Consider the following 23,242-nt stretch of genomic DNA (forward strand, 5'->3'; position numbering starts at 1 on the left):
TCTCTAGCAGCAGATAGGCCCTTTACGATCTCCAGGGGGGTGGGGGTTCTTGGAGTTCTATCCAGGGAGTGAGATTGGGTTGGGGAGGTAGGATGGGTCTTTTGGGGAGGTTTGGGAGGGTAGAGGTAGGGCGTTTTTTTTTTTGGGTGAGATACTGAGTTGCGATCTTAACTTATATTTAGAATTTTTTATTTTTGTAATAAACTTGCAATAGACACAAGTAGGTGTCAGTTCCCTATTGTTTGGTTTCAGTCTTTTTAGGGGACACCCACCATTACATGGGCAGGGTACCGCATATCTCATACAATGTGGGAAAACCCAGGACCACATTTTTGTTATATATAAATTATTTTGGGGCCACAAGAGAAACTAGGACTGTTGTGGAGGTTCCGAACTTTACACTGCTTTGTGCACTGGTCCAAATCATTTGATGAAGGGGCGATTATGGTGTTGGGTTGTTTTTCAGGGGTTGGGCTTGGCCCCTTAGTTCCAGTGAAGGGAACTCTTAAGGTGTCATCATACCAAGCCATTTTGGACAATTTCATGCTCCCAACTTTTGTGGGAACAGTTACAGGATAGCCCCTTCCTGTTCCAACATGACTGCACATCAGTGCACAAAGCAAGGTCCATAAAGACATGGATGAGCGAGTTTGGGGTGAGGGAACTTGTTGTCAGCTGTCCTGACCTCAACCCAATAGAACACCTTTAGGAGGAATTAGAGTGGAGACTATAAACCAGGCCTTCTCATCCAACATCAGTGCCTGACCTCACAAATGTGCTTCTGGAAGAATGGTCAAGCATTCCCATAGACGCACTCCCAAACCTTGTGGACAGCCTTCCCAGAAGAGTTGAAGCTGTTATAGCTGCAAAAGGGTGGACCAACTCAATACTAAGACTGGGATGCCATTAAAGTTCATATGTGTGTAAAGGCAGGCATCCCAATACTTTTGACAATATAGTGTACAGGCTGACAGTGGGGGCATCGCAGGCCGGACAGGGACAGCCAAATGCCTGGATGTGGCCCGGGGGGGCCACAATTTTCCCAGGTCTGCTCTAAGTTAAAAGGTCAGAAGTCATTATCTTTGTTCTTGTTTTGGGTCATTCACTCAACATATTGAATCTAGAGCAGGGTCTCCTTAACCAGAGTTCCTCCGGAGGTTTCTAGGGGTTCCCTGAGCAACAAGCAATTTCTTTCTCTCAGATAAGTTCCCACTAAGACCATTAATCGTTTTAGCAATCTGTAAGGGGGTTATTATTCCCAATGACCTCAAGTGTAGGGAGCATTTTTCCCACTGTCTACCCTGAGTTGTAGGTATAGTCATTTTTTGTAGGGGTTCTTCAAGAGCAGAAATTTATTTCAAGGGTTCCTCCATGTTAAAAAGGTTGGGAAAGGCTGAACTAGAGGGTCAAGAAGATGACGACAGCCTCGTATGTTATTTTTCAGCCCTGAGGTCAGACAGCAGACAGGCCAGCCTCCATAGGGACCTTGCGACCAAATACTGAGTTGCCTGACAATTCTGTGTAGCGGGGAGAGACTGCAAGTGAATAACAGCATACACAGTCAGCCCTGAGAGGTCATTCACAAACATGGACTCTTTTTTCACAGGTGTTCTGGTTCCTAGTACCTGCAACATGCTGATCACCAACAGGCTCGCTGTCCTCCAGCTGGATCGCACAAGCATAGGCTCATACTACAATAAAGTCCACCTACCATTTGTCGTGAGTATAGCACATTCTAGGTAAATGTAAGCACTAAATACGCAAAACATTTGTCATTGCTATATATTTTTTTTCATAGAGTCTCATAGACTCGCTGATCACAGAGCACGCTGCGGGCGCCCTGCAGGGGGGCCGGGCAGGCCACTCGAGCACGGGAGGAAGTCCCAGCAAAGTAGGTCTGCGCTGTAGACGTCATTAGGCTATAGCTCGGACGGGAAAAGGTTAAGTGCAAGCAGTGATTTTGACCTGGTATCAGTCCATCACAGTTTCTGTACAGCAGAGCTCAGATTCAGGGGAGGAGAAGCACCACAAGAATCTTAGCAGAGGGGAAAGCAAAATGACAGAGAGAAAATCTAATTACTATGCTGCTTCTTCTTTCACTGTCCAGTCAAAGTCTGGGGAGGTGGATCCAGGACAACTGGGGCTCAAAGAAGTGGGTTGAATGATGCTGGGCATCAGACTAAACATCTATTGCCAGAAAAAAAATATATCGTTTATGGGGAACAATCTCTGGATTGAAGGTGAATATTGCAACTAGGCTTGTGCAATTCGTTTCGTAACGAATCAAAATTCGACCGAATTTTGCATCTTTCGGACATTCGGATGCATCCGAATGTCCGAATAAAAAAATAATGAATAACAATGAATACGAAAGAAATATAACGAATGAATTTGAATGAATTTGGTAATTATTTGAAGATCTAATGAAACAAAAGGTCAGCTCAAAGTAAATCTTATAGTCCAATCAGCTAATTAATTTTGTGCCGGAGGTTGGATTACTGGCAAAGTGCATTCCTGAGAACTGAGTGAGAAGGGTGTTGTATTGTATTTGAGCCGAGGAGAAGAGACGTTCTCATTGTGTGTGTTAAAAGATTCTATAAACAAACGACTTTCCAAACTATGAATCATTATCACGAATGTCTATCCATACGTAAATAGCGCATTTTAACGAATAAGAACGAATGAATTCGACACTCTACGAATAATAACGAATTATCCGAAAATGTATTAATGTAACATAACGAATATAACAGAACGAAATGATGTATTTTACGAATGACAACGAACCGAAACTAAACGAAATTTTCCGTTGTGCACAAGTCTAATTGCAACAATGGTGATTTTGCTACTTTTTTAGAACTTTCAGTTTCAATCAGCTATATACATTCCAGGTGGATCAGCATGCTGTAGAGAAGGACATTTTCCCTCTGTTTCAAAGTAGTCTCTCTGCAGAGTTCTGACAACCCCCTGCCCCAGCAGAGTCAAAACTAGAGCTCACCAATCAGTGGTAAGAGAGAAGAGTGAGCTTCGCTGATTGAAGAGATTTTGCTTTGAGTCAACCGGATGGGGAAGTTGGACCTTTGCAGAGAGACCACTGCTTTCACACAGCATTCTGGCTGGAGAAAGATTTTTTTTTACTCTGGTTTGCTTCGCTTAGAAAGAAAACTGTAAGGGTAGGTTCACATCTATGCATGTCAGGACAGCACGCAACATCATACACTCTTAAAGTGGATACTGACGAAGCCTTCTATTTGGGCAAAACATGTTGATCCATATACTTCCTGTTATCTACTTATGCACAGATGTTTGTATTATATGCACTACAGTGGTGTGAAAAAGTGTTTGCCCCCTTCCTCATTTCCTGTTCCTTTGCATGTTTGTCACACTTAAGTGTTTTGGAACATCAAACCAATTTAAACAATAGTCAAGGACAACACAAGTAAACACAAAATGCAATTTGTAAATGAAGGTGTTTATTATTAAAGGTGAAAAAAAATCCAAACCATCATGGCCCTGTGTGAAAAAGTGATTGCCCCCTAAACCTAATAACTGGTTGGGCCACCCTTAGCAGCATCAACTGCAACCAAGCGTTTGCGATAACGTGCAATGAGGCTTTTACAGCGTCCTGGAGGAATTTTGGCCCACTCATCTTTGCAGAATTGTCCTAATTCAGTTACATTAGAGGGTTTTCGAGCATGAACGGCCTTTTTAAGGTCATACCACAACATCTCAATAGGATTCAGGTCAGGACTTTGGCTAGGCCACTCCAAAGTCTTCATTTTGTTTTTCTTCAGCCATTCGGTGGTGGACTTGCTGGTGTGTTTAGGATCATTGTCCTGCTGCAGAACCCAAGTTCGTTTCAGCTTGAGAACACGAACAGATGGTCGGACATTCTCCTTCAGGATCTCTTGGTAGACAGCAGAATTCATAGTTCCTTTTATCATGGCAAGTCTTCCAGGTCCTGAAGCAGCAAAACAGCCCCAGACCATCACACTACCACCACCATATTTTACTGTTGGTATAATGTTCTTTTTATGAAATGCAGTGTTCCTTCTACGCCAGATATACTTGGACACACACCTTCCAAAGAGTTCCACTTTTGTCTCATCGGTCCACAGAATGTTGTCCCAAAAGTCTTGGGGATCATCAAGATGTGTTGTGGAGAAATTGAGACGAGCTTTGATGTTCTTTTTGCTCAGCAGTGGTTTTCTCCTTGGAACTCTGCCATGCAGGCCATTTTTGCCCAGTCTTTTCCTGATGGTGGAGGCATGAACGCTGACCTTAACTGAGGCAAGTGAGGCCTGCAGTTCCTTGGACGTTGTTGTGGGGTCTTTTGTGACCTCTTGGATGAGTCGTCGCTGCGCTCTTGGGGTAATTTTGGGCGGCCGGCCACTCCTGGGAAGGTTCACCACTGTTCCATGTCTTCGCCATTTGTGGATAATGGCTCTCACTGTGGTTCGCTGGATTCCCAAAGCTTTGGAAATGGCTTTATAACCCTTTCCAGACTGATAGATCTCAATTACTTTCTTTCTCAATTGTTCCTGAATTTCTTTGGGTCTCGGCATGATGTGTAGCTTTTAAGGATCTTCTGGTGGACCTTACTGTGTCAAGCAGCTCCTATTTAAGTGATGCCTTGATTGTGAACAGGTGTGGCAATAATCAGGCCTGGGTGTGGCTAGAGAAATTGAACTCAGGTGTGGACAACCACAGTTATAGTATGTTTTAACAAGGGTTTTTTTTTTCACCTTTAATAATAAACACCTACAAATTGCATTTTGTGTTTACTTGTGTTGTCCTTGACTATTGTTTAAATTGGTTTGATGTTCCGAAACACTTAAGTGTGACAAACATGCAAAGGAACAGGAAATGAGGAAGGGGGCAAACACTTTTTCACACCACTGTATTTTGCCAAAAGTATTGTGACACTTGCCTTTACACACACATGAACTTTACTGGCATTCCAGTCTTAGTCCGTAGGGTTCAACATTGAGTTGGCCCACCTTTTGCAGCTATAACAGCTTAACATCTTCTGGTAAGGCTGTTCATTCTTCCGGAAGTGCATTTGTGAGGTCAGGCAATGATGTTGGACGAGAAGGCCTGGCGCGCAGTCTCTGCTCCAATTCATCCTAAAGGTGTTCTATCGGGTTGTAGCCAGGACTCTGGGCAGGCCAGTCAAGTTCCTCCACCCCAAACTCTCTCATCCATGTCTTTATTGGCCTTGCTTTAGGCACTGATGTGCAGTCATGTTGAAACAGGAAGGGGCCATCCTCAAACTCTTCCCACAAAGTTGGGAGCATGAAATTGTCCAAAATGTCTTGATATGCTGACACCTTAAGTGTTCCCTTCACTGGAACTAAGGGGCCAAGCCCGACCCCTGAAAAACACCCCCACACCATAATCCCCCCTCCACCAAATGATTTGGACCAGTGCACAAAGCAAGGTCCATAAAGACATGGATGAGCGAGTTTGAGGTGGAGGAACCTGACTGGCCTGCACCTCAACCTGAACAATTTTAGGATGAATTAGAGCAGAGACTGCAAGCCAGGCCTTCTTGTCCAACATTAGTGCCTGACCTCACAAATGCGCTTCTGGAAGAATGCTCAAACTTTCCCATAGACACACTCCTAGACCTTGTGGATGACCTTCCCAGAAGAGTTGAAGCTGTTATAGCTGCAAAGGGTGGGCCAACTCAATATAGAACTCTAGGGACTAAGACTGGGATGTCATTAAAGAGATTGTAAACCTGCTTCTAATGTGTGTACCCTGTAGGTAATAGATAGGCTAGAATAAGGCTTACCTATAGGTACTGTAAACATCTCCTAAACGTGTGCCGTTTAGGAGATATTTACTGTATACTGCGCGAATGAGGTCATCGGAACATGCGCCATTTCTCATCCAACATCAGTGCCTGACCTCACAAATGCGCTTCTGGAAGACTAAGAATAGGATGCCATTAAAGTTCATGTGTGTGTAAAGGCAAGCGTCCCAATACTTTTGACAATATCGTGTATATAAGACACATCACAAATAACAAAATACAAGGAAAAAATGACAAATTTTAAAGACATCCGACAAATCCAAACATAATTATACCAAAAAAACAAAATATCAAAAAAACAAAACAAAGGGATTGCAATGTACTATATTCAAAGAAAGAAAGAAAGAAATTTAATAAAAAAAGGTAAAAACCACCAATCCTACTCTGGGAGTTAAGCCCCGTACACACTATCAGTTTTTCTGCTGAGTTTTTCCTTCAGATTTACCAAAACCATGTAATATGAGGTCAAACCTTAGGAGTTTCAATGTGTGTGCAATCAGGCAGGCTCTTGTATTACATGGTTTTGGTAAGTCTGAAGGAAAAACTCAGCAGAAAAACTGATAGTGTGTACGGGGCTTTATATTCATTTGTGGCAAAATGAGCCTTATATATAAGTTTCGGCTTAAATACTCCTGCAAAACTCAAAATATTCCTGCAAAGAATAATTAAGCCATCATTTGTTAATGGCACCCCTATGCAACCGCAAATGGGAGCCCCAAACCGTATAGTGCAGCTGCACCATGTGGTCAAATACAGCGTGTTTTTGGAAAACAGTCAGGGACTTTTTGACTGCGGTTCTCATGCGTCAGGAAGCCCATTGAAGCTTAATGGGCTTGCCTATGTTTGGTAATCAGGAATGCCAAAACGCCCCTGCACTTGGACGTACGTGTAGATGTAAACCAAGTCTAAAGCCCCCATACACCCGATCAGATTTTCTGCTGATTTTTTTCCCTTCAGATTTGGCAAAACCATATAATATGAGGTCAAACCTTAGGAATTTCAATGTGTATGCAATCAGACAGGCCCTTGTACTACATGGTTTTGGTAAATCTGAAGACAAAAATCAGCAGAAAATCTGATAGTGTGTATGGGGTTTTAGACTTTGCATATCTAGAATGTATTTAGCAAATGTAGCGGCCATAACTCTTTGTAGGGTGGCCTTAACTTATTGGGCTTACCGTTACCGTCGCTTGGCTTGTTCTTTCACGTCTAGGGGTTCCCAGGGTTGATACCCAACAACTTGGACGCTGACACCAATAAAGTCCTTTAGAAAGGTTTTATTTTGCAGGGGTAACATCCAACACAGTCTCATATAGGAACAGAGGGCAAGGGTGAAGAACTCAGGCACCTTGAACTAAAGTCTCTATTACCACCCAGAGAGTAGCCAGTCTCAGCTGGGCACTTCAAGACTGAACAGATCTCTAGCCAGAGATTATGGCAGTCAGCACGTTGATTCAGAACTTGTAAAATCTCTGAACTTGAACAGGTTGTAACTGAAAGTGAACAGGAACCTTTTTCCTCAGTACCTGGAACGTTCTCTGTCTCCTTGATAGTACTGGAAAAAACGTGGATTCGTCCTTCCCAACTCAGTAATCAGGCACTTCCCAGGATGCCACTTGCCGGCCCTCCTCCGAAGAGTCCTCCCCCGGTCACTTTCATGAGCTGTGGTGCCTCTCCAAGCCGAGAGCACACCCGGACACCTTGAATCCTTCCTCAGTTACTGCACCTCGGACCAGCCGGTTCTGAGACTCGGCAACGGACGGGTCCCCACCCCAGACCAGATGGGTCTATTGGGGGTAACCAACAGAAGCATGTTGCGGGATGTCGAACACCCCTTGACCGGGACACTTCGTGGGACAACCCCAGTCCTGGAAACAAGAACAGGCCACTCGGTCCTCACAAACTCCTACTGAACACGTGACTTCAACATCTTAAGTACCCCTTCTCAGACTCCTCAGCGGGGCCCCGCCACACCCACTGATTGGTTCTGAGAAGGCTGATACACAAATATAAAAGAAAAATGTCAATAGGGCTTTAAGTTTAATTGCTGTTTTTGTTTAACGGAAGCCAATGTCTAATTGTGTATACTTTTTTTTATTTTTAGGCAACATTAACAGATGAGAAAGGCAAACCGTTGGCTTCTAGAAAAATTAAAGTGCAGATTGATGGAGCAGATGTCACATGTCTAACAACTGACGCTAATGGAAGAGCCGAGACTGTGATAGACACATCATCCTACCACAAGGCCAACATCACCCTTTCTGTATGTACAGCATAGAAATAAAGGGGCAGGGATAAATACACACAGGCACTTTTTAAACATTTTTGGTTGTAAACATTAGTCTGAATGTATCATGCTAAGTATGTCCAGCTTTTTTGAAAAACCCTCTATAAACTCTTTAGACTCCATTCACACAGGGGCAACACGACTTGAGTATGAAGCACGGCTTGGGGCAACTTACAACGCAACTTGAAGTTGCCTCCAGGACAGGGGACTTTGCCAGTGGCCAATCATATAATAATCAGCTCTGTGGGAGGGAGGGGTTTACCTAGAAAACGACTTTTACTTCCTGGAAAGTTGCTTCAGTTAAGACAGGGGATCCGACTTGGAGGCAACTTCCATTGAAATCAATGGGTACAAGTTGCCTAGAAGTCAGATATGAAGTAGTACAGGAACCTTTTCTGAAGTCGGAGCGACTGCAGTAGTGTGCATTAAAACGGATCCATTAACTTGCTTTGATTTTTTTTTTCATGTAGCGCGACTTGAGGCGACTTGAAGTCGGATCCAAAGTTGCCTCTGTGTGAATGGAGTCTTTGAGTGGAAAAAGTAAACAAAAGCTTTAAACACTTACCTACCCGGCATTTTCCCCCCTTCCTGCCCAGGCCAATTTTCAGCTTTCAGCGCTCTCACACTTTGAATGACAATTGCGTGGTCATACTACACTGTACCCATATGACATTTTTATTTTATTTATTTTTTCACACAAATAGAGCTTTCTTCTGGTGGTATTTAATCACCACTGGGTATTTTATTTTTTTCTATATAAACTAAAAAAATACCGATTTTTTTTTTGGGGGGGGGGGGCAAATAAAACGTTTTTAATAGTTTGTTAAACAATTTTGCAAACAGGTAATTTTTCTCCTTCACTGATGGGCACTAATGAGACTTCTCTGAGGGGCACTGATGAGGTAGCACTGATGAGGCTGCTCTGAGGGGCACTGGTGAGGCTGCTCTGAGGGGGAATGATGAGGCTGCTCTGAGGGGCACTGATAAGGTGGCACTGAGGGGTACTGATGAGGCTGCACTGGTGGGCACTGATGAGGCTGCACTGAACACTGATAAGCAGCACTGATGGGCGCTGATAATCGGCACTGATGGGCACTGCTTGGCACTGATAGACAGCACTGTTAGGTGACTCTGATGGGCACTGATAGGTGGAACTGATGGGCACTGATAGACAGCACTGATAGGTGACACTGATGAGGAGGTACTGATGGGCACTGATTGTCAGCACTAATTGGCAGCACTGGTGAGCGCTGATTGGCAGCACTGGTGGGCACTGTTGGGACTGCACTGATAATCAGGACACTGATAATAAGTGCCTTGATTATCAGTGCAGATTTCCCATTCACACAAGCTAGCTATCAGCTCTCCTCTCCTTCCGATGTCAGTATGAGGAAAGGAATGCCGATAACGGCTTGTGTTTATATCGTTATCAGCTGCGATTGGCCCTTTATCCTGATCTGTGACATAAGGACATAAGCGATCACAGATGGCGGGCATGACCCCTGGAGGACGTCATCTGATGCTCTCCCAGAACTGGAGGACCATGCTGTAGCTGGCAATCAGCTATAGCATAGTTGGCAAGTGGTTAAAGCGGTTGTAAACCTTTCTATATACCCACTGAAGTGATTGGCCTCAGGGGGTACACAGAGATTAAACAAATCCTCCTTCATAAGTTGTACCCTTTTATCTTTTTTATCTATTGATCAGTCCTTTCTTCTCTACAGCCTCCTAATGTACTCATTTTACACAGCATCTCTGAGCTTTAGCAGGCAGGGGGTGGGGATTTAACATCACACACTTCAGAGCACAAAACAGGAGCGCTTAGTGTAATCTGAGACCCAAGTAGAGGGAATGGAGGGAATGGACACACTCCCCCTCTACAATCTCATAGGGAAACATGCACAACCGAGGCTGTCAATCGCCTGAGGTGTGTTGGAGGGGGGTTAGCTCCATGTCCTGGGATTGTCTGGTGTCTGCATAGAGTGTTATGCCGAGTACACACAACCGGACTTTCCGTCAGACTAGGTTCGACGGTCTTCCCGACAGACTTTTCATCGGAGTTACGACGGACTTCCGAACGAACAAATTCTGCATTGCATGAATCTATCTATGGCCGTTGCTGCCACCCCCTATTCAGATGCCCGACCCTTTTCAGGGCCGAGTGCCTGAATTACAGTTGGGGGGGGGTGTTTTTGAAGCACCTGATTAGAGCTATAGGCTCTAATAGGCGTCAGAAAAACTGACCTCAGGACACTCAGCTGTGTTAGAAAAGTGAATGAATATTTGCTTTCCTAACACTAAACAGCCTTTCCACCAATCAGGTGCTCGGGTCTGTTACCTGTCACCTGATTGACTGAAACGACAGGCGCATCTATTGGACGCCTATCAGGAGGAGAGGACAGGAGATAAGGACGCAGGAGATGCACGAAGGACCCCACTCGCCGCTGACCTACCAAGTCAGGGTAAGTGCTGAGCAGATGGCGAGTGGGCAGGGGGGTCACACTGGGGGCATTCAAGGGCACACTGGCAGCATTTAATGGGCACACTGGCAGAATATGATGGGCACACTGGCAGCATAAGATGAGCACACTGTCAGTGTTTGATGGGCACATCGGCAACGTTTGATAGCACAGTGGCTGCAATTGATGATTTTTTTTCAAAATTTTTTGCACCCCACCAAAAATTTTGAACACCAGCCACCACTGCTTTCAATACAAAAAGCTTACCTTCTTTTAACTGTATTTAATTTGACTCCTCTCATATTTAAAAGAGCGCTGAGGTTCCGCCTTTCTCAAATAGGCAAGAATGGCGTAACCCCAGAAACCCGCAGCCTCCGGGGGAATTTTTTTTTACATATTCCACAAGGCTTGTGGCACTAAATGCTATACTGTACTCTGTGCCATGATGTTTTCCACACACTGTGCTTGTGTGGCGGCACGTCACCAGGGAACTGATGATGTAGAAAAAGAAGATGGCGGTGTGGGACCCAGCCTATAGTGGTGGAGTGATGGATTACAACCAACAATGCCGGATTCCTTGGGTGGGAGAGTATGTTTTTTAAAGTAGACAAGGTGAGATGGGTTAGGGATAGAGGTTGGTTTCTTTGCAGAGCTGCGCCAGATTTTGCACTCTCCAGTTTTATTAAGCCGTCCCCATTGTGTAACATTGGTGTAGTATGAACACAGAATTTTACTAATCAAGTAGAAGCAAGTTTCTAAGGTGACCCATGCTATCTGATCTAAAAGGTACCCAGTGCTGTTATGAGCTCTTTATTGCTCCCTCTCTCCTGTTACATCTCTCTAGTCATCTTTAGGTGGCAGCTGTGAAAACTCTGAAAGGCTAATGTCCATGAAATCCGCATATAATTCCATCATCCTTGCTTTCTAGAGCATTCTGGTTGGAATTGAGATGTATTTTTCTGTCCCCAATTTCTGACACTATGGTCTACCACCAAGTTGACTGCCTCCTCTGTTCATGGGGTTGCCAGAGTTTTTATGTCTACCTTTGTACCAAAGACTTAGCCACCTTGCGTTTTATATAAAACACTCCTTTTGGCTTCCCATTCATTAACTCAAAGCCCCTGTACACACGGTCGGACATTCTGCCAACCAAATCCGTCGGATTTTGTCCGTCGGATCTTGTCCGAAACTGTTGCATACACACGGTCGGACTAAGTTGTCAAAAAATCCGATCATTCAGAACGCGATGACGTAATTTCGTTACGATGGGACTAGTAGCCAATAGCTTTGATGTAGGAATTTGATCTGAGCATGCGTGGCACTTGGTCCGATCAAAATTCTCTACACATGATCGGAGTATGTCCGATCGAACCAGTTGGTCGGAAAATATTTCCAACATGTTGGAAAATTGGGTCCGACGGATATTCCGACGGAATCAGTCCGATGCATACCACACACAGTCGGATTATCTGAGGACACGGTCCGATAGGACACATTCCGACAGATTCTCCGACCGTGTGTACAAGGGCAAAGACTTCTTTCCACCACCTTGAGGTCATCTGGTACTGCTTCAATTTCTCTTCCATCAACAGGATCAAAGTGAAATTTCTGTTTTAAATCAGCTAAATACATTCCAAGTGCATCAAAACTAAATAATTTGATGTCTTTCTTTTACTTCCACAGGCCTTTTATGAAGATGATGACCTCTGCTATGGCCAGGATGAATATTACAATTTCTACATTGATTATGCTAGAAGATACCCCTATGATGAGATGAAGCTCTATCGTTCTTACTCAAAGTCACAGAGCCAAATACGTATAAGACCTCTACAGGGTCAGTTGTCCTGCTATAAGAGTTACACCATGCAAGTGGATTACTCATTCACAGAAGAAGGAGTTGGGAAAGGTGCAATTTCCACCAGCATCAAATACATTGTGAGTTTTACGCGCAAAAGAAGTCACTTGAAAACAATCATGTATATCAGCTTAATGTAGATAATCTTACCGATAGGTTAATTTTCTTGACCACTTCCATACACGGCCTATTCTGGCACTCCTCTCCTACATGTAAAAATCATAATTTTTTTGCTAGAAAATGACTCAGAAACCATAAACATTATATATATATATATATATATATATATATATATATATATATATATATATATATATATATATATATATATATATATAGTGGCAGCACGCAGGTAAAATCACCTGGTTGTATTCAGGATGGGGGAAATATGTGTGTCCTAGATTCAGGCTGTATGCAGACTTTTACAATTAGAGGGGAAGAGTTAATGAGCCCAGCTGTAGTAAGTGGGCTCATTAAGACCTCTACAAAAAACCCCAGCATGCATAGGGAGATGCTCCATCCTGGAACCAGTTTTGTGTGTATAGACTGGGGAGTCTGAGATCTGTTCTGTGCGGTGAGTTAACGCCTGTGTGGCAAACCCCTACAATAGAGACAGGGACTGGGGCAGCACAAGGCTGCACACAGTTGTTAGACAGGGAGTCTACGTGTGTAGTTAGAGGTCAAGCTGACCAGGATTTATTTTCTTGTTTTATTTTGTTTGGCTGTTATATGTATCACTGCATGTAGCCTAAATAAACCGGATCTTTTGTTTTTTGCACCTACACCGCTGTCTGCTGTGCCTGACTTTGTGTTGTGAACCCATCCAGGGGGTCACACACACCCGCTACCGAGCGAACCCCCTCACAGTTGGTGGAGAATTTTGGCAGTTTTTTTTTTTTTGTTAAGGCCAGCATGGAGGAGATACTGAGACAGCTGGCTCTAGCAAATGCAAACCAGCAGCAAGCAAATGCAAATCAGCAGCAAACAAATGCAGCTTTACAAAAGAGCCTTGCAGCTCAACAACAAGCCCAGCAGCAGGCAAATGCAAATCAGCAGCAGACAAATGCAACTTTGCAGCAGAGTTTGGAAGCCCAGCAGCAGGCAAATGCAAATCAGCAGCAGACAAATGCAACTTTGCAGCAGAGTTTGGAAGCTCAGCAACAATCCCAGCAGCGATCTGAAGCCCGCTTCATAGACCTGTTGCAGAAGCAAGAGCAGAATTTTCAACAGCAAATAGAGATATTGATACAGCAACGTCCGCAGACCAATGAAGCAAGTGGGTACAATAATACCGCAACCTTTGGTGTGAGCCGTTTACTGACAAAAATGACTGGAGAGGATGATCCGGAGGTGTTTTTGACCACATTTGAAAGGACTGCTGAAAGGGAAAAGTGGCCCAAGGAGCAATGGGCTGGACTGGTGGCCCCTCTGTTAACTGGGGAATCGCAGAAAGCTTATTATGACCTAGAGCCTGACCAAGCAAAAGACTATGTGGTGCTAAAAGCAGAAATATTGGCACGGCTGGGTGTCACCCTGGCAGTCCGGGCTCAGCGTGTGCATAACTGGACTTTTCAGGTTGGAAAACCTCCCAGGTCTCAAATGTATGATCTCATTCACCTGAGCAGGAAGTGGCTGCAGCCAGAGATTTTGACCGCACCAAACATTGTGGAACGTGTGGTTATGGATCGTTTCCTGAGAGCTCTTCCTACTGCCATCCAAAAATGGGTAAGCCATGGAGACCCAGAAAATGCAGATAAACTTGTGGATCTGGTTGAGAGGTACTTGGCTACAGAGAACTTGACCACCTCTTCCAGGGACTCACGGACTTTCCCCCCTAAGACCAGATCATCCCCAGTGGCGGGTAAGATGACTCCAAGGGGTGAGGGTGGAGAGAGTGAGAGGGTGGGAGTTCTACCTAAGGTCTGGCGGGATCAGCCCAGGAAGCCCATGCTGCAAGAGGCAGCGAAAAAAATTATTTGCTACCGCTGCCGGCAAGAGGGACATATTGCAGCCAATTGCCCAGTTGTGGATGAGCCTATGCAATGTGACTTTATAAGGGAGAGACGTCAGTCGCTGTTTGCGACAGTTGCATGCACTGCCATTCGGGGACCTGAGAGACATTTATGTAAAATGTGTATTAATGGTAGACATGTCGATGTGTTGCTAGATTCAGGTAGCCTGGTAACATTGATAAAAGCTGAATTAGTTACTACAGAGGTCTCTGGGAAGAACAGGGTGGCTGTTATTTGTGTGCATGGGGACACCCGAGAGTATCCTGTAACTTCAGTGTTTTTTGAGACCCCCAAAGGTAACCTCTCTCATCAGGTGGGGTTAGTGTCTCACTTACCACATGATGCTATTGTGGGAAGGGATTTTCCAAAATTCTGGGAACTCTGGGATTGTCCTGAGCCCCCCACTGGTGCCCCTATAGACCAGGAAGATGACCAGAATTCCTCTGGGAGTGGTGAGGACTCTCCTGAATTTCCCTTGTCGGTATTGGCGGGGGAAACTCGAGAAACTGGGGAGGAGCCAACATCCTCAGTTGAAAACATGCCGTCTGTGGAGTTTTCGGATCTTGAGGTTCACAGGGAAAATTTTGCCATAGAACAGTTAAAAGACCCCACCCTAATAAAGGCACGGGAAAATGTGGTGAAAATAGATGGCGAGTTAGTGAACCCAGATAAGACTTGCACTTACCCGTACTTCACTGTGGAAAGGGACCTGCTGTATCGAGTGGCTCAAAGGGCAGAAGAAACCATTGAGCAACTTGTGGTGCCCAAACCTTACAGGGAGTCGGTGTTAGAATTGGCTCATGGACACATTCTGGGAGGTCATCTGGGGACAGAGAAAACCAGAGAGAGGGTATTGCAGAGATTCTATTGGCCTGGGGTCATGAAGGAAATAGAAAAGTATTGTTCCTCCTGCCCTGTGTGTCAGAAGTCGGCACCTATGCCACATTTCCGTAACCCACTGGTACCTCTTCCTATCATTGAGGTCCCCTTTGAGAGGATCGCAATGGATTTGGTAGGTCCGATAATGAAGTCTGCTAGGGGGCATCAGTACATTTTGGTTATATTGGACTATGCCACCCGTTATCCGGAAGCAATTCCTCTCCGAAATACCTCGGCCAAAACCATAGCCAAAGAGCTATCCCTTGTTTTTAGCCGCGTGGGTATTTGTAAGGAACTGCTTACGGACCAAGGTACACCCTTTATGTCCCGGGTTATGAAAGAATTATGCAAGTTGTACAAAGTGAAGCAATTGCGTACATCTGTGTATCACCCCCAAACAGATGGGTTGGTTGAAAGATTCAACAAAACCCTAAAACAAATGTTAAAGAAGGTGGTGGATAGAGATGGAAAGAATTGGGATTGTCTAATACCCTATCTGATGTTTGCCATTAGGGAGGTACCCCAATCCTCTACGGGTTTCTCACCCTTCGAGTTGCTCTATGGGAGACACCCAAGAGGGCTGCTGGATATCGCCAAGGAAACTTGGGAAAATGAGAGTTCTCCTCACAGGAGTGTGATTGAGCACGTCGCCCTGATGCAAGATAGAATTGCACAGGTAATGCCAATTGTAAAGGAACATTTGACCCAAGCGCAGTTAGCACAGCAGAGAGTGTACAACCGTGGGGCCAAGACCCGTACTTTTTCCCCGGGGGATAGGGTCTTGGTGCTAGTCCCTACAGTTGAAAGCAAATTTCTGGCCAAATGGCAAGGTCCATATGAAGTAATTGAAAAAATTAGTGAGGTGAACTACAGGGTTAGACAGCCAGGAAGGCGAAAGCCGGAGCAGATCTATCACGTCAATCTGCTGAAAGCCTGGAGGGATAGGGAATCCCTAGTCGCAGAGACTTTGTCACAAGTACAGCCTGATTGCTTAGTTCCTGAGGTTGGAATAGCAGACACCTTATCGAAACCCCAACAACAGGAGGTTAAAGAGTTTGTACTTCGTAACAAAGAGATTTTCTCTGAGCTTCCGGGACAAACATCTGGCGTAGAGCATGACATTATCACCCCGCCAGGAGAAAGGGTAAAACTAAAACCTTATAGAATACCAGAGGCCCGACGGGAGGCAATACGTGGGGAGGTTCAAAGGATGTTGGAATTGGGTGTGATAGAGGAGTCCCAGAGTGACTGGTCCAGTCCTATTGTACTAGTGCCCAAACCTGATGGGAGCTGGCGGTTTTGTAACGATTTTAGACAATTAAATAAAGTTACAAAATTTGACACCTACCCCATGCCACGTATAGATGAGTTGATTGACCGGCTGGGAACAGCCCGATATATGACAACTCTTGATCTCACCAAAGGGTATTGGCAAATTCCCCTGGCCGAGTCGGCCAAGGAGAAAACTGCGTTTGTAACCCCAGATGGGGCATTCCAATATAAGAGAATGCCGTTTGGGTTACAGAATGCACCGGCAACATTCCAGCGGAAAATGGATAAGATTCTGAGGCCCCATCAGAAATATGCTGCAGCTTACCTGGATGATGTGATTATCCATAGCACAGACTGGGTCTCACATTTGCCAAAAGTACAAGCAGTCCTAGACTCTATCCGGGAAGCTGGGTTTACGGCCAATCCAAAGAAGTGTACCATTGGGCAGGAGGAGGCCAAATATCTTGGGTACACTATTGGGAGGGGGGTGATAAAACCCCAAGTCAATAAAGTCGAGGCCATACAGAGTTGGCCACGTCCCAACAGCAAGAAACAGGTACGAGCCTTTCTGGGAATCGCTGGCTATTATCGACGATTCATTCCCCATTTTGCTTCTCAGGCTGTGCCCCTCACCAACCTGACAAAAGGGAAAGAGTCGGTTATGGTTAAATGGTCCCCAGAGGCTGAGGAAGCATTTCAGTCCTTAAAAACAGCCTTATGTAGCCAGCCAGTGTTGTACTCACCAGACTTCTCTAAGGACTTTGTTGTACAAACTGATGCGTCAGACGTTGGGTTAGGAGCAGTGTTATCCCAGGTCTGGAACGGGGAAGAGCACCCAGTCATTTACCTCAGCAGGAAGTTGAAGTCCCATGAGGTAAATTACTCCACGATTGAGAAGGAATGTTTAGCAGTGAAGTGGGCTCTAGATTCCCTTCGGTACTATCTGCTAGGTAGGCGCTTTGACCTGGTGACTGATCACGCTCCTTTAAAGTGGATGGCTCAAAACAAGACCAATAGAAGGGTAAATAGGTGGTTCCTGGCCCTACAGGAATTTAACTTTACAGTTAAGCATCGCCCTGGTGTTAAAATGGGGAATGTGGATGCTTTGTCTCGGATACATGCGTGTCTGGCTACTTGTGTTACAACCCCAAGGTTGAAACAAGAGGGGGGGGTATGTGGCAGCACGCAGGTAAAATCACCTGGTTGTATTCAGGATGGGAAATATGTGTGTCCTAGATTCAGGCTGTATGCAGACTTTTACAATTAGAGGGGAAGAGTTAATGAGCCCAGCTGTAGTAAGTGGGCTCATTAAGACCTCTACAAAAAACCCCAGCATGCATAGGGAGATGCTCCATCCTGGAACCAGTTTTGTGTGTATAGACTGGGGAGTCTGAGATCTGTTCTGTGCGGTGAGTTAACGCCTGTGTGGCAAACCCCTACAATAGAGACAGGGACTGGGGCAGCACAAGGCTGCACACAGTTGTTAGACAGGGAGTCTACGTGTGTAGTTAGAGGTCAAGCTGACCAGGATTTATTTTCTTGTTTTATTTTGTTTGGCTGTTATATGTATCACTGCATGTAGCCTAAATAAACCGGATCTTTTGTTTTTTGCACCTGCACCGCTGTCTGCTGTGCCTGACTTTGTGTTATGAACCCATCCAGGGGGTCACACACACCCGCTACCGAGCGAACCCCCTCACAATATATATATATATATATATATATATATATATATATATATATATATATTATTTTTTATTTTTTAAAGAGACTCTAAGAAATAAAATGGCGATCGTTGCAACTTTTTACGTCACATAGTATTTGTGCAGGAATTTTTCAAATGTGTTTTATTTTTTTTTTATATAAAAACAATTTCATGAACTAAATAAAAAAAAAAAAACTGTAAAGTTAGCCCAATTTTTTTGCATAATGTGAAAATGATGTTACGCCGAGTAAATAGATATCTAGCATGTCACGCTCTATAATTGCGCACACTCGTGGAATGGCACCAAACTTTGGTACTTAAAAATCTCCATAGAAAAAGTTTTACATTTTTTTTACAGGTTACCAGTTTAGAGTTACAGAGGAGGCTTTGGGCTAGAATTATCTCTCTCGCTCTAACGCATGTGGCGATACCTCACATGTGTGATTTGAATGCTGTGTACATATGTGGGTACGACATACGTATTCACTTCTGTGCGCGGGGACGGTGGGCATTTAAACTTTTTTTATTGTTTGTTTTAAATTTTTTTAAATTTATTTTTACGCTCTCTCTTTAATAATTTTTTTTTAAGAGAGCAGAAAAGCCACGTGATTTGGTGAAAGCTGGCTGAAAAAAGTCAGATCGTGTGTATGCTTAATACACGATCTTGAATTATTATTTTTTTTAATTGTTTATTTACCTTTATTTTATTTTTTCTTACACTTTCTCTTTATTTTTTATTTATTTTTATCACTTTTATTCCTATTACAAGGAATGCAAACATCCCTAGTTATAGGAATAGTGCACGACAGGTCCTCTTTATAAGACTCTGCATCTCTCCTCCAGGCTGGAAAGGCTGAGATTAAAAAAAATAATAAAATGAACTGTTTTGACCTTTCCAGCTGAGTACACGGTAATGTTTACACCCGCCAGCCCATTCCGAGTATTTCAGGACGGCTCCAAACCATTCCGAGTGCCACCAGCACCCCCCACACCTCTGGCCAAATGTGGTACTGCACACCACATTAGCTTGAATTCTGCTCGCTTTGCGAGACAACACTCGCAAACCGAGTTAGAATTTTTAAAAAAAGTTGCTCATCATTCAAAACGCTCGTTAACAGCGTTACTCGTTAACCAAGGTTCCACTGTAAATCAACTCTTAATGAATCACAATCGAATTAGTAGTTTGTAGAGAGGCAATAAAGCATAAATGTCCCAGCAAGTCTTTCTATTGTGTGATAGTAATGTGACTTAATGGGGTCCAGACTACGCTCTACACCTCAGGACGTGCAAATCCTCCCAAGCAGTGGGAGAGGGATGCTCCAACCCCCCCCCCCCCCCCCCCCCACAATTCTGGAATCATGCAGTCCAAATCCCTGAAGCATAAAACAAGAAGGAAAGAAAAGTAGGAAAAAGGAGGACAAGAGAAAAGGAAGGGGGTAGGGGAAGAGAAAAAGACTCCACGCTCTGGTCCATATCGACCAGAGGAACCAGGACCTCCTTCCTCCAGTTATTGATCCAGTTAGTGATCCTTCTAGTGATATAAAGATCTATATAAAGCAATCAAGACCTCCTTCCTCCCGCTGGTGATCCCTCTAGTAATAGATCTAGAGAAATCAGAAGAGATCCTAATCGGGTATGGTCTGGGGGTCATTAGTCAAGTATCTAATCCATGGGCCCCATATCCTTTCGAATACCTTCAATTTATCCTGTAGAGTTACTGTTTTACCTTTCATGCAACATAAGCCAGGAAAGTTTGTATTTAAGATGGTCAAATGGTATGGTAGCCGACTTCCAATTTTTAGCTATAGTAATTTTGACAGAGACGAATATGAAAGTAAGAAGTCGTCTCTGATTTTTCGAGGCTTCCTCCACTTTACATCCCAGCAACACATGTTTCGGTGATTTGGTCAGATGAATTAGTAAGTAATAAGTAAGAGAAAAAATAAAATGATAGATTATGATCCAAAACCCCTTTCCTTTAGGACATTGCCACCAAATATGATAGGCCAGGGCTGGACTGGGACAAAAATTTGGCGCTGGACTTTATCCAGACCGGCCCACTTTAATTTTGCAAACACACAAAAAACAGTATATAAACTGTACGCAATTGCGCAACAAAGCCCCTAGAGAGCCCCCTTTACATCTGGGTCCCCAGAGAGCCCCCCACTTACATCAGGGTCGACAGAGAGCCTCCCCTTACATCAGGGTCCCCAGAGAGCCTCCCCTTACATCAGGGTCCCCAGAGAGCCTCCCCTTACATCAGGGTCCCCATATAGCATTCCCCTTACATCAGAGTCCCCAGAGATCATCCGCCTTACATCAGGGTCCCTAGAGATTATCCGCCTTACATCAGGGTCCCTAGAGAGCCAACCCCCTTACATTCGGGTCCACAGAGAGCCTCTCCCTTACATCAGGTTCCCCAGAGAGCCTCCGGCTTACATCAGGGTCCCCAGAGAGCCCCTCCTTACATCAGGGTCACCAGAAAGAGGAAAGTAGTGGGCCAGGACCCTGTGGTTGGGGACTCCTGGACTGACTCGGGGCTATGGGCCCCAGATTTGGGGCTATGGCCCCAAAAGTCCCCCTCAGTGATGCCACTGGCTGTCACTGAAACCGGCCCACTGAGCCATCGGCCCACCGGGAAACTCCCTATAGTCCCTATGGCCAGTACATGCCTGTGATAGGCTGTCCTTTCTTAACCACATCCTCTGAAACACTTAGATAAGGCTCCTGGGACATAAGTAGCCAAGCCGAAACCACATACCATCTTAGTAGTACTTTATAGTTAGCTTCAATAAAAGAAGTGTGGATGAGTAACCTCGATGCTGCCAGTGCTATCGAGCGCCAATCTTCAAGTTCAATGCCTTCTTTTATATCCTGTTCCTATTTGACCACATACTGTAGCTCAGTTTGGCCAATGAATATGTTAAAATGGTATATATTTAAGAAAAATTACCACAGATTATATCCATTTCACGTAAATTGCCGTACCTGTACGTCGGTACTTTGGCGCTAAATATCAGGGTTATGGCAGCAGCGAGATGCCATAAACCCAGTATTTTTGAGAATGGTGTGCATTTCTCTTTGAGATAAAAGTGGTCTCAGTGGTGGATTCACTGCAAGATCACTTTTATCAACGGCGGGAGAAGTGTCCCCCCTCCTGCCCCGCTCCAGTCGTCTCCTCCGCTTACCGCACTTGCCGGTAGCAGCTGAAACGATCACGTCCTCTCACATGTTTGGCTGGCTGCCGACTGAGGGGAAGATGGCCCCTGCTCAGCTCCATAGTAAGAGAGGGGGCAGAAGCGACGTCAAATGTCACTTCCACCCATAGCTCTTAAAGGAGATTTTTTTTTTTTTTGCATTTTAGTGTTAACATGAGATCTGGGGTCTTTTTGGCCCCAGATCTCATATTAAAGAGGTCCTGTCATGCTTTTTTTCTATTACAAGGGATGCTTACATTCCTTGTAATAGAAATAAAAGTGACCCAAATTAAAAAAAATTAAAAAAAATGTCAAAATAAAAAACTAAAAGTAAAATAAATAAGAAAAAAAAAGTTTTAAAGCGCCCCGTCCCGACGAGCTTGCGTGCAGAAGACAGCGCACACGTGAGCAGTGCTTGCATATGAAAACAGTGTTAAAACCACACATGAGGTATCATCACGATCGTTAGAGTGAGAGCAATAATTCTAGCCCTAGACCTCCTCTGTAACTCAAAACTGGTATCCTATGGAGATTTTTAAGGGTAAAAGTTTGACACCATTCCACGAGCGGGCGCAATTTTGAAGCGTGACATGTTGGGTATTAATTTACTCGGTGTAACATTTTCTTTCAAAATATAAAATGAAATTGGGCTAGCTTTACTGTTGTCTTATTTTTTTTACTTAAAAAAAGTGTATTTAAAAAAAAAAAGTGCACTTTGTAAGACCGCTGTGCAAATATGTAGTGAAATAAAGTATTGCAATGACCACTATTTTATTCTCTAGGGTGTTAGAAAAAAATAATGTATATATATATATATATATATATATATATATATATATATATATATATATATATATATAAAATATATAATGTTTGCGGGTTCTAAGTAATTTTCTAGCAAAAATAAATTATTCTAACTTTTAACAACAAGTGTAAAAAAGAGGCTCGGGGCTGAAGTGGTTATCTGTGACGTAAATATTCCATAGGCTACATTGTTACAAGGTCACAATTGCGAGATAAAGCACGCAGGTAATGTTTTATTTGAGTGTATCGAAAATGTTCAAAGGTGTTTGGTGTTTTTCTATTAAGGTTGGGGTGATATCCTTGTTTCGCAACAAGGGAACTAATGAACTATGGGCAACTTGAATTTGTAAGGCTTAGACAATCTATCTCATATAATAAAATTATTTCTAAGGTTAGTTTTGAACTTTCCTCCTGCAAGTATGAGGTCATGTCCACGTGTTCTTAAACTTGGCCTCATATTGAAAATATTTCCCAGCTGAACCTCATTGACACCCTTCATGTTTATAAATGTTTCAGTCATGTCCCTTCTTTCTTCAAGACGGTATATACTATGTTCCTGCAATCGCTCCTGATATGTCTTATCCCCCAAACCTTTCACCATTTGTGGTCTTCATCTCTGGACTTGCTCTGTCTTATCAGTATCTTTTTGTAAATGAGGTATCCAGAACTGGATATGAGGACTAAATAACAATGTATATAGAGGTAGAGGAATAAGGATATATATATATATATATATAAAGCAATCAAGGCATCAAGGCCTCCTTCCTCCCGCTGGTGATTCCTCTAGTAAAGTAATAGATCTATATAGAGAAATCAGGACCTCCTTCCTCCTATTGGTGATCCCTCTAGTGATATAAAGATCTATATAGAGGAATCAGGGCCTCCTTCCTCCTATTGGTGATCCCTCTAGTGATATAAAGATCTATATAGAGGAATCAGGGCCTCCTTCCTCCT

At 43.9% G+C, this 23,242-nt stretch overlaps 1 protein-coding gene across 1 annotated transcript in view; it reads left to right on the top strand.

Annotated features, from left to right (window-relative positions):
* The window catches only part of LOC143929829 (alpha-2-macroglobulin-like protein 1), a 142,993-nt gene that overhangs the window by 24,062 nt on the left and 95,689 nt on the right, over positions 1-23,242 (top strand). Inside the window, exons 10-12 of the mRNA XM_077453805.1 lie at positions 1,607-1,719; positions 7,923-8,081; positions 12,248-12,499. Coding sequence (XP_077309931.1) covers positions 1,607-1,719; positions 7,923-8,081; positions 12,248-12,499 — 524 coding nt within the window. The remainder of the gene's footprint in view (positions 1-1,606; positions 1,720-7,922; positions 8,082-12,247; positions 12,500-23,242) is intronic.

This window comes from Lithobates pipiens, unplaced genomic scaffold, assembly GCF_037356315.1.
Source record: "Lithobates pipiens isolate NorthernLeopardFrog02 unplaced genomic scaffold, aLitPip1_a1.2 Scaffold_25, whole genome shotgun sequence".
Taxonomy (NCBI): Eukaryota; Metazoa; Chordata; class Amphibia; order Anura; family Ranidae; genus Lithobates; species Lithobates pipiens.